General features: G+C 27.8%; 3 protein-coding genes across 4 annotated transcripts; 1 reads left to right on the top strand and 2 right to left on the bottom strand.

The window, feature by feature from the left end:
* Positions 1–2,745: 2,745 nt before the first annotated feature.
* On the top strand, positions 2,746–7,425 carry LOC140671534 (phosphoserine aminotransferase). The gene is given in 9 exon segments (XM_072902873.1): positions 2,746–2,905; positions 4,515–4,645; positions 5,129–5,241; positions 5,322–5,483; positions 5,545–5,639; positions 6,081–6,250; positions 6,571–6,831; positions 7,012–7,108; positions 7,110–7,425. Coding segments are annotated over 9 exon segments (1,137 nt in total). The 5' UTR covers positions 2,746–2,821; the 3' UTR covers positions 7,134–7,425.
* Mesh1 (Metazoan SpoT homolog-1) lies at positions 7,307–8,621 on the bottom strand. Its single transcript, XM_072887880.1, is given in 5 exon segments — positions 7,307–7,454; positions 7,519–7,665; positions 7,667–7,754; positions 8,206–8,293; positions 8,601–8,621. Coding segments are annotated over 5 exon segments (492 nt in total).
* Positions 8,622–9,155: 534 nt separating this feature from the next.
* LOC140671539 (uncharacterized) lies at positions 9,156–11,742 on the bottom strand. 2 transcript variants are annotated; one of them, XM_072902896.1, is made up of 7 exons: positions 11,339–11,742; positions 11,145–11,228; positions 10,926–10,997; positions 10,551–10,810; positions 10,267–10,402; positions 9,878–10,057; positions 9,156–9,685 (listed from the first exon to the last, which is right to left on the bottom strand). In XM_072902896.1, exons 1-7 carry the CDS (start codon positions 11,424–11,426, stop codon positions 9,546–9,548), a joined length of 960 nt encoding a protein of 319 aa, XP_072758997.1. In that variant the 5' UTR covers positions 11,427–11,742; the 3' UTR covers positions 9,156–9,545. The 2 variants fall into 2 exon arrangements, with proteins under 2 accessions (XP_072758997.1, XP_072758988.1); XM_072902887.1 differs by having other exon boundaries at positions 9,160–9,685; positions 9,878–10,081; positions 11,339–11,736.
* Between the last annotated feature and the right edge of the window lies 1 nt (position 11,743).

Here is an 11,743-nt window from a genome sequence, read left to right as displayed (position 1 = left end):
AAAAAATTCAGCTAAAAAAACAAATCTATGATACATTTACAAGTACAACTGTTAATCAAAGATTCAAACAAGAATCTTAATAAGTCTTTTAATTGAAATGTGGTCTAACTGGTGGCGTGATACATTTTTATAAAACTCGTGTCAACTTGTTATCTACCCGTGACCTACACATGTTGATAAAGCAACCATATCATGTAGCATATCTCTAACTATTTTGTATTATGTATTTGTAATTATATATTTGTAATTATATATATTCATATAGCGAATTCGGTTGCATTGCACTAATATGTGCACTAACATAGTTTATGCAAACGTTATCGTAACACAAATTTACATTAACATGTATAATAAATTAAAAAGATAAATTAATTAATACTAAAAGAGTTATTATATCAATACGAATAATGAATAATAATAATAAAAAATATGAAGTATAATAATAGTAAGAAGAATTCACATTATTATAATTATCTTAATGTTTTAATTACTTATATTTATATTATAAATGTGTGCACGATAACCCTTTAATGTGCACCACTTTGCGTTAGAGTACCAACCGAATTCGCGATTAGATACACGCGTGTGTGTACTTTCAGATAGTATACATCCAAAAGAGATCTCGAAGACGTCTTTAGGACGATAGGACGTCTTCGAAATGTCCTCTAAATATCTTTAGATATTTGTATAGTATCTGAAAACCTTTAAAAATATTAACTATATAATGATACAAATAAAATATGTCTCAATAGGCAGAAATTTTGTGGTGGATTCACGAATACAATCGCGAATACTAATATGAATTCACATTTCGACGAAAATCTTTCAGAAAAAATAACTCTGTCAAATATTTATTTATTATGAACTAATATATACTATATCTAATTTTCTAGAAAATAAATATTTGAAAAAAAATTTTATTTTTCTTTTAGATAATTAATAATTAATTATTTTTTGCAAAAATAGTTAAAAAATAAAATTTTTCTTAATTTAAACATTTTATTTAGATTGTAAGAAAAAGTTTACCTGAACACATTTTACGATTTGATGATACTAATAAAATGTTATCCAACATCTTCAAATTGCTTGACTTGTACGATGCTGTCCACTGGCGTTAGATCACAGAAACTCTTCTTCAAGCAGATGTATCGATCAGGATTTATACAAAACGGAATCTATTATATAAAATTTCTTACCTATAAAATCAAATTAAAATATGTCTTAATGTTATATTCAATAAATTTATTTAAAATTATGCTGCAAAAAAGCAAATATTATACTTTATAAAAATATTACAAAAAAAAACATTAATAGTAATATTTTAAGTGTTTGAGAAAATTTTAGCAATATTGAAAATAAACTTAAATTATAAATAAATATTATTAATGAAATTTTTAATTAAGATTTAGCAAAATATTTAAAAAATCACAAGTTATTAAAAAAATTATGTTCACACACACAAGCAAATTTATGTTTATAGAGAAATTTGTTTATATTTATATTTTCTGTTTATTGTTCTATCTAGAATATTGTAATGTTTTAAATTATAATTAATGTTTGAAATTATAATTATATGTTTTATTTTTATTATATGTTTTTTTATATCTGAATGTATTTTTTCATAAAGTTGATTTAATTCAAATTTAATTAAAAATATTTCAACAGGATATTAATTAACTCTAATATAATTAAGAACTAAATTCCATTGATAAATACAAGTGATAAAATTGTTATAATTTATTATCTTTAGTACGATAATAATTTTATTTTTGATTCTTATTGAATTATTATATCATTTTATTTATTATGAAATTCTATTTCTAATCTAATAAATATCACAATCTATACAGTGAGAGTGCGTTTGGAAAAACGCTATTTAGCATGCTCTGTCCTTGTTCAACTTTCAATAAGCATCTAACAAAGCTAAAACGACATTTTTAACTCTGATAGAGAGCGTTTCCTCGGACGCATCAGTGATATTGTGTGCGTATACGCGTGCGCGCAGAAATTTAAAATAAAATTTTAAAATTAAAGTTAATGTCACGAATTAATGATGATTTTACATTCAATCTAAAATAAAAATTTGAATTATTTATTTATATAATTATTATTTTTATACTATGTACATATATATTTTTTTTTGTCAATATATATAAAAAATATATGCTCATACGATTTTAAGATATATATTGAATTTATAAATAATTACTATATATATATATATATATATATATATATATATATATATTGTATATAATCACATCATTTTAAAATTTTGCTTATTGTAAAAATCTAATTCACTTAATATATAATTATTCAATTTAAGAAAGATTATAAGTTCTATTCTATAATAGTTTTAATGACTTTTACCTGTTAGCCTCGAAATAATTTAGGATAAATTCAACAAATGTCACACTCACGTGCTCTTCATGTATAAACCATGAAAGGTTGCATAAAAGAGTTGAAAAGCGCTGTATAGCTTTTGTGTTGAGCATTGGACCTTGGCAGAAAGCGATTTTGTGACACTCTATATCTCTCCATTCGCTTAATAAAATTGAAGCAAAAGAACCAGTCACAACAGCAGACACTTCGCGTCTGGCGAATTGTCGCACTTACCTCGAGAAGACATCTCGAAGATATATCTAATTACGCAGTAAATTAAGATAGAAGGCGCATAAAATTGGTTGTTAAGACGATAAGATCCCCCTTCCCCCCAACTGAACGAAGATACTGCGATAACGACTACTAAGTGTTGTCTGTCTGCCTACTTGTTTGTGCCTTTCATCAAGTTGCTCAGTTTGCCCTGTGCTCTCTGCCACGCATGTCCGGATCGACTGCAAGCATAATGACTGATCAAAATAAAGTAATCAATTTCGGCGCCGGCCCGGCTAAATTACCACACGAGGTAACAAAAAGAATTGTAACGTTACATACGTTACAATTCTTTTTCTACATTCTTTTTTACATTCTTGCCAATTCTACCAATAGAAATTTAACAAATTAACAGATTAATCTCGAAGAGAACTAATTTAATCGATTAATCTATTCTAAAACTAATTTTACTAGTTTATAATAAATTTTAAAAAATAACTGAAAAATACACATTAATTAAAACACATAAATTAAAATAATCTCTCTCTCTCTCTCTCTCTCTCTCTCTCTCTCTCTCTCTCTCTCTCTCTCTCTCTCTCTCTCTCTGTGTCTCTCTCTCTCTCTCTTTCTCTCTGTAATAGAACAAATAGGATAGAATCTTTCTAAAATAGAAAAAATCTCTCTCTAATATATAATTATATAGAATATAATATTTATTAAATGTAAAGTGCGAAGATTACTTTCATAGTGTACATCTTTCAAAATGTATATATAATTATAAGAGAAAAAATGACATATTATTATTAATCTATTTCAAATAATATTATATATTATATGAATATTTTTACATTCTATGTAAGTAATATAGTTATAAAAAAACGATATACACAGGGTATATATACGAAAAAAATTTAATGATTGTTGCGTCTGTGCAACAGCATAAAACTCCAGAGATTTCAGCTGTAATTATTAGTAACTGCAATAAAGATACATCATTATTTTTCCGAGATACGACAAACATAACAATCGTCTACAGATAGCTTCTACATTTGCGTCGCTAAAAAAAGTTTTCAAATATTTGCACGTAAAATTATCTGATCTCAATAACAATTCGTTCTTTCCGAAATTGAAAAAAAAAATTTTAACTAATACAAAATGAACAAATTATTTGTTCAGTTTATGTAACTGCAAAATTAAAAAAGTTAATATAATATCAAAATATTTTATATACAAAAATTCTTTTTTTTTTTTTTTATAATTCTAATGTAGTTAAAATGACAAAATGTATAGTTACATTTTTCAATATTCTTTTTATAAGTCTAAATTTTTATTTCTTTTTACTTGTTTGTTCTATATCTGCTCTATATCTGTACCAAATCCATTTCGTAGTTTTCTTATGTCTGTATTATTCTTCCTATTTGAACAAGTTACGTATTATGCAAATATTTGATTAATATCGTGCGCTAATCAAACATTCAACTGTTTTGCAAGGCACGCAATGATAATTTGAATGCGTATGCATCACGTGCATCGATAATGATTTTAAAAAAATGTTTATAAAAAATATTACGTATGCTGTATGCAATAGTATAGCGACTGTACAAAATGCTGATAATTTTTTTACTATAATTTTCGAGACTTGCACAAAAGCAACTTGTTTTAAATTTTGTTACATCGACAAAAAAACAGTCGTGAACTTTGCGCGTCATTATTATTATAATTAAATAACAAGTTCCACGATAAGCGCAAATTCTATTGAGATAAACACCTGAAATAGTATTCTTTACAAATTATGTTGTGTTTTTATATTAATTTGATTGATACTGGATCACACACAAGGAGATAGTGAAGGAATGCGGGTCAATTGCGTTCATTGAACTATCTCGCATATGTCGGTTAATCGGAGATTGCATTATTTACAGGTTATAAAAAACGTTCAAAAAGAATTACTTGCATATGGAAACACGCAAATCAGCATCCTCGAATTAAGTCATCGGTCGAATGACTTTAACAATGTCATCAACAATGCTCAAGCCACATTACGAGATATCCTGTGAGTCTAAAATCAAAATAAAAATCCTCCAAATATTATTTGACACAAATGATCTGTTTCTTTTGAAAGTACGACAAATTTATTTTGAAAGTATTTATTGAAATTTATTTGAAAGTTTATTTTGAAAGTATAATATATAAAGTCATATGATATAATTTTATTTAAATGTATGTAAATTAATTTTTGCAAAGCACTTATTAGAAATTGAACCTATATCGTTCTCAAAATAAAGGATCTAAATTATATAATAAAAAATTATAATAAATCCTAAAACTCTCAATCTTAATATTCTTAAACAATTACCATAGACTTTTCTTCAATTAAATAAAGTGTTTAGGTAAAACAATTAAAGTTTAATCGAAGATTCTTTTTATTCTTTACAGTTCATTATTCTGCTATAAAAATACGATCAATTGTCACTGCGATGTAAATTATATTTGATTTTTTTGGTATTTCTCTATAAAATCTGCTTTCTTTCTAAAGAAACGTTCCCGAAAACTATCGCATCTTATTTATGCAAGGAGGTGGCACTGGCATTTTTGCGGCAGTTCCCTTGAATATACTGAAGACCGGAACTGCGGATTATCTAGTAACTGGTACGAGTGAGAAATAAAAAAATGCAGCAATTTATAAATTTTTTAAACAAAATAATGAAATAATTTTTTTTTTCAATCAGGTTCATGGTCGGCAAAAGCGGCGAAAGAGGCGGTCAAATATGGAAAAGTGAACATGGTGCTACCTAAAACAACAAAGTATACAGAAATCCCAGATCCTTCCACTTGGAACCTAGATCCGAATGCTTCATATGTCTATTATTGCGACAACGAGACTGTCCACGGTGAGCAAAATATTTCAAACTGTTTTTTTTCTTATATTATATAAAAAATAAATACTTTCAGGAATTGAATTCGATTTTATTCCGGAGACAAACGGGGTGCCACTTGTCGCTGACATGTCTTCCAACTTCCTTTCGAAGCCTGTCGATGTATCTAAGGTAAAATTTGACAACCATCTGGATAGCACAGGTAATCCTTATGAATTTAAAAGGGATTCACTTTTTGAAATTCTTTATGAATTAGTGTTATTTATTCTAAATAAATTTAAAAAAAATCTTTTTTCCGGTAATTCAAAAAGGATTTCAAAAAAGTATATCTTATGACTTCTTATGGGATTAAATTGAAGTTTTAGAACAAAAATGGGATGAAAAAAGAATTCTTTTTGGATTATCTGTGCTATCTGGAAATTGAAAATGTATCGAGATGTGACTCGCATTTGATGAATTTTGTTTGTAAATCATACAGCATGTGACTTCATATTATTTCATCATTTTCTAAATGATTTGCAATTGAGCAATTCCAAAGCGATATAATTGTTTACAATAACTTCTGTCAACTTTTATCTATTTAGAATTCGTATTATATGTGTTTTCTTTTAGTTTGCGGTAATTTTTGCTGGTGCCCAGAAGAACATTGGCCCAGCTGGTGTTACTTTGGTAATTGTACGGGACGATCTACTCGGCCATCCCATGGATATATGTCCAACGGTATTGAATTTTACCGTCATGGCAAATGATAATTCCTTGCACAACACGCCACCCGTATTTCAGTGAGTTATCATCAATATCATATATCATGATTTCGTAACTGAACAAACAGAGGATGCACGAAAACAAGATGTAATCGAAGACTAACATAATAACATAAAAACCTACAAAAAAAGAAATTAAAAAAAATATTTTTACATTTCTTTTCATGAAATACCTACCAAGAGTGTTTCTAGTTTCAATGCATAGAGCTTTGTTCGGCAAAAAATAATTTTCTGAATATATGACACTTGCATAATCTGTTTTCATATCATCTCCGATTCGTAATGAAAGCCTCTACAACTGTCGTTTTCAATTTATTGATCACTATATTCTTGACTAGAATTTATTTCGTGGGATTGGTGTTTGAATGGATCAAACGAAACGGTGGCGTTGAAGGTATGCAGAACCTTGCAAAGAAGAAGAGCAGCAAGGTATACGATATAATTGACAATTCAGGAGATTTCTATACGTGTCCTATCAAGCGAGACGCGCGCAGTAAAATGAACGTTCCGTTCAGGATAAATAACGGTGATGAACAACTCGAAAAGGAGTTCCTTTCTGGTGCCGCAGCTCGCGGTATGTTGCAGCTGAAAGGCCACAGGTCAGCAAAAAATATCTGTCAAAGATGATAAATTTAACCACAGAAAAGTTATGGCAAAAATGAGAGATTCTGTTTCATTATAATATAATCTGTAAAAGTTCAAAAATTTTATAATGATAGAATAATTTTTTTCATGTAATATTCAATTGATGTTCAAGTGGTTGTGATTTTTTTTTACAGATCTGTGGGTGGAATACGCGGATCTTTGTATAATGCAGTTACAGAAAAAGAAGCAGAAGCATTGGCCGATTACATGAAATGGTTTTGTAATGAACATCGCAAACAATCTGGAAAATAAGTAAACGCTTCGAGAAAATGATATTTTTATAGATATATATTTTTTAGAAAAAAATCTACTCGGAAATGTTATTTGTGTCGCATATAACTTTTATGTAACGTTTTGATGTTATTTCTTTTTCTCTCATATCAATATACAAATTCATCAATTATATTCTTAGAATTTGCATTGAGCTCTTCAGATTAAATAACGTTCAAACAAAATATCTACATCTCTTTCTAAAGCGCAATTAGTTTGATAACATCCATGTTCGACAGCTTTCATGTAGAACAATAAATCAAAATTTTGAGATGTAATATTGAATGCAATGCTTTTTTATAACTTTCTAGTTATTTTTATCAACAATGCTTTACCTTAAAATATTCCTTTTACTGTTTCTTTTGTCCAACCCAAAGGCTCTCAAACTATCTAACTTATAATCAGCTAATTGTATCAGTTTTGCTTCACGAGATATATTAGAAGCGTTTATTAGGTTTGTTATCTGAGTCTCTCTACGTATTGATAACATTTTATCATTGTTAGAAAGTTCTTTCTCCAAATATAGTACCCGTATCATTTAAGATTGCTGCTAAAATTACTACTAGTTCCAAAACATTGCCCTCTTGAATTAAAATGTTTGCAACTCCTAAAAAAAACGATAGAATCAATTATATCATACATAATGTTTTACAAGAGTCACTTTCTTTCAGCTACAAGATTTTTTTTAATCATTTTTAAAATAATTTTTTAAAATAATTTTTCCTATTATAATTTAAATTAAAGACTAGCAGTTTTTGTGACTTTATAACTTTCACATTAAACGTGTTTCTAATTAAATAAATTCAATTTTTTTCTTAAGATTAATTTAAAAAAAGATTTTATCACTGTTTTAAATTTTTAAAATTTGTTTTTTTTTTTTAACTTTTAAGATAAATAATTTCAAGATTGCTCCTATTTAGTGATTAATAATCAAAAGAGAAAAATCAAAGTTCGATAATTAATATTATTTATAAGCTAAAATAGTACAAAAAATACGTGATTCTTATTAGGACCCATATATTATTTAAATCAAATTGTTTTAATCGTTTGAACTGAACCTAAAGGACGATTTATGTATGGCGTTCGATTGACATCAATTCATTTTCTTTGAGTCTGATGTTTCTCTACAAAATTGACGTATTTTCCCTATCAGCACATATGTTCAAAAGATGTTTATAAGAGGATATTCACAGGATATTAAAATATGTTTTAACATTCTATGGATTTCTTATAAACATCTTTTGAACATGTGTGCTGTTAGGGTTCTTACAATCGATAGTAATTATCATTACCTTCTATGATTTTATTTTCCAAGAAAAATCTACTCGTTGAACTATAAAAATTATAATTATTTAAAGATCAAGGTTGAATAACAAAACTCATATAAAGGCCTAAAGATATACTTAGATAAGATTGTTGGAATCTTTCCCGACAGCGTTGTAAACTTTCAGACTATAGCATTTTCTTCATCCATTCAATCCATCACGTATGAATTATCAAGCTCACAATTGACACAAGCGTCGAGAGATATTATCCGAAAGGCAGCTGATTTATCTAGCGGTTCTCAATTTCGAAAAGCTTGTAATGGTATGTAACTAATCTTAGAGAACTTTATAATGGGTGCATCCAGTAGTATAATAGCTAATTTATTTTAAGTAATTTGAGAGAAATTCAATTGTCACTGATTAAAATAAAATAATGCTTGCAAATAAGCATTTTGCAATTTCATATTTTTATGAATAAATATTACAATTAGAATAAAACTTTTATTTTAGGATTATTGCTATGAATCCATGAATCCAATCGCATATTATTGCTGCATAATATTTAAATTATAATTGCAAAATCATATCATTGTCCTAGACATAGAAAAAGTAGAAAAGGAAAAATGTGAAGAGAAAAATGGAATACAATAGAAATGTTAATGTAAAAGTAAAAAAAAAGGACATATATGGTACAATTTATACATAAGAAATGCATTATTGATAAATTATAAAACTGTTCATATATATAGAACATAATTAATATTTATACATAGTATATTCATCTCACATTTTATGAAAATAAAATGTAATTTTTTTATTATATAAATTAAACTATTATACTATCAATAAGATTAGTATTAATAGTCTGTTCTTATTTCAAGCTGACTTAAGTAAAGCTGATACAGCTCTGTGATCGGTTTATAACATTTATTAAGACTATACTTAAGATGATCTTAAATATAAATTCGAATTATGAATACCACTCTAAGATTTTTTTGTCTCTATCCACACATGTAAAGAAATGAAAAATTTCTAATATAGAATAATGAAGAAAAAAATTTACCGTTTTTAGTTAGTACAAAATAATATCACAAAACTTTCTATATGCATGATCAGACTATATCTATGTGCTGCTATTTGTTAAGTATCTTCTCTAAAATGTCAAGTAATTTATCCTGACGAGCCATGGCTTCTTCATGCATCCTTTTCCGTTCAATCGTACTTTCCTCCATAACATTAATTATCCTTTCCAATAAGGCATACTGTTTCAAGTCTGTAATTTCAATATATATTACATTAAGTAATAATGATATTAGTGTGATATAAACAGTATTTCTCCATTCTAAATTTAATTTAATATTAAAATATAAAGCTTATAATATCTGCATTATACTTATAAATAACAAAACAAAAACACATTGACTTATTATAGTAGATACATTATATCAAAGGCTATAATACCTACATCTGGAAGATTCTGTTTTATAGGAACTGCTTTTTTCATTATCAATACTGTTCTCAGGACATGATGAATTACTAGGTATTTTCCCTAAAATATCGAGTAATTTATCCTGACGAGCCATTGCTTCTTCATGCATTTTCCTTCGTATAGTGGTGTTTTCCTCTGTGACAGCAACTATATTCTCTAACATATCAAACTGTTTTAAACCTATAATTTCAATATATATTTTACTAAGTAACAATTATAATAATGTAGGCAGAATATATTTCGTAAGAAGTATTTCAATATTATCCCTGACAGTTTAATATTCTTGATTGTAGTATATATATATATATATATATATATATATATATATATATATATATATATATATATTTATACTGTATACTTACGCTTGGAAGACGATTCAGTTTTACATGGCGATTGACTTCTTTTCTTATTATCAACATTATATTCAGAAGATGAAGTTGGACTATCCGTAAGGACCTTAGTCACCCATGGCCTTCTTTTAAATATCTCATCCATAATCTTTATAATGTATCAAAATATATGTTAATATTTTATCTATATATACACACACATATATATATATATATATATAGAGAGAGAGAGAGAGAGAGAGAGAGAGAGATAATATATTACTATGTATGATATAAAATATTCATTCTACACTTACATCATAATATCGCCATGTTCGAAATTTGTTATATTTACTTCTTCCTTTATGATCTTTCACACTTTTGTAGGTATTTTTCAAGCCTGCCATTTTACTTTTGCACTGAGAAGCATTGACATTGTAACCTTTTTTAATTAATTGAGAAGCAATTATAGCCCAAAACTTTTTCATTGTCATTGTTCCAGATATAATCTGGTGTTCCTGTTCTTTGTATACTGTGAGAAGCAAAAGAATAGCCTCGTGCGGCCAACGAAAACCATCTATAAAGCAATATATATCATTCCTTTCCTTTCAGACTCCTCAAATTTTCCCAACAAATAATCACTGTTCGAAAAACAATGAAAAAAGAGAAAGAAGCATAATAAAATATCATACCTTTTTCTTGAGAAGAATCCTGAGAAAAATCTTGAGAAAATTCTTGTACCGAGGATAATGGATCAGGAGATTCTACAAACAAACATAACAATATATATAAAAAAATATAATTTTAGATATATTCATATACAATATTAAAAGAGGTAAGTATATTTATATTTTATGTTACACATTAATTATAATATATATTATAATAAAATTTATATAATAATCTTAAACCTATTTCAGCAACTGGTTGAACAGGTTCACTGTGTACAATTATCGCTTCACAATTATGCATAAGTTGCGTCGCGAATAATGAATCTGAAAAAGGTAAGAGATTAAGTGTCAGAAATTCTTCCAGCTTTTAAAAACAACTTACAAAAAGCACGTATACAGATTATGTAAGTCACAGAGTGCTTTTCGACATATACCTTGACTAGCCTTTACAGCATCTTCATGAGAAACTTCCAACGTATGAACGATTCCCGTATCGCTGTCAAGCACCCTGATGCTCGGCATGTCTTCCGAAATTCCGATAATTCCTTCACGATTCAAGAGTACGCGCGTTTGTTTTTCGCGCTTTATAGATTCAAATTTGAAACGCTTCAGCCGTATTATATTTCTCCGAACTGAAGTACTGGAAGCAAACCGGAGCAAACTCCAAAGCGAGTCAGAAATCAAAATCCATAGATATCATTCCGCTTGACGTTGTCGAACGTTCCGAACGCTTTCGTTTCTTGAGGACGGTACTGCGTCTTCGTCGTATGACATAATTTACTGTCAGACGCTCCGATTGGTTGACACACAATCTTGTTGACGCGCATGTAATATAGGCT

The sequence above is a fragment of the Anoplolepis gracilipes genome, chromosome 1, assembly GCF_047496725.1.
Source record: "Anoplolepis gracilipes chromosome 1, ASM4749672v1, whole genome shotgun sequence".
Taxonomy (NCBI): domain Eukaryota; kingdom Metazoa; phylum Arthropoda; class Insecta; order Hymenoptera; family Formicidae; genus Anoplolepis; species Anoplolepis gracilipes.
The sequence above is the reverse complement of the archived record's forward strand: the minus strand, read 5'-3'. Positions and strand labels throughout refer to the sequence as shown.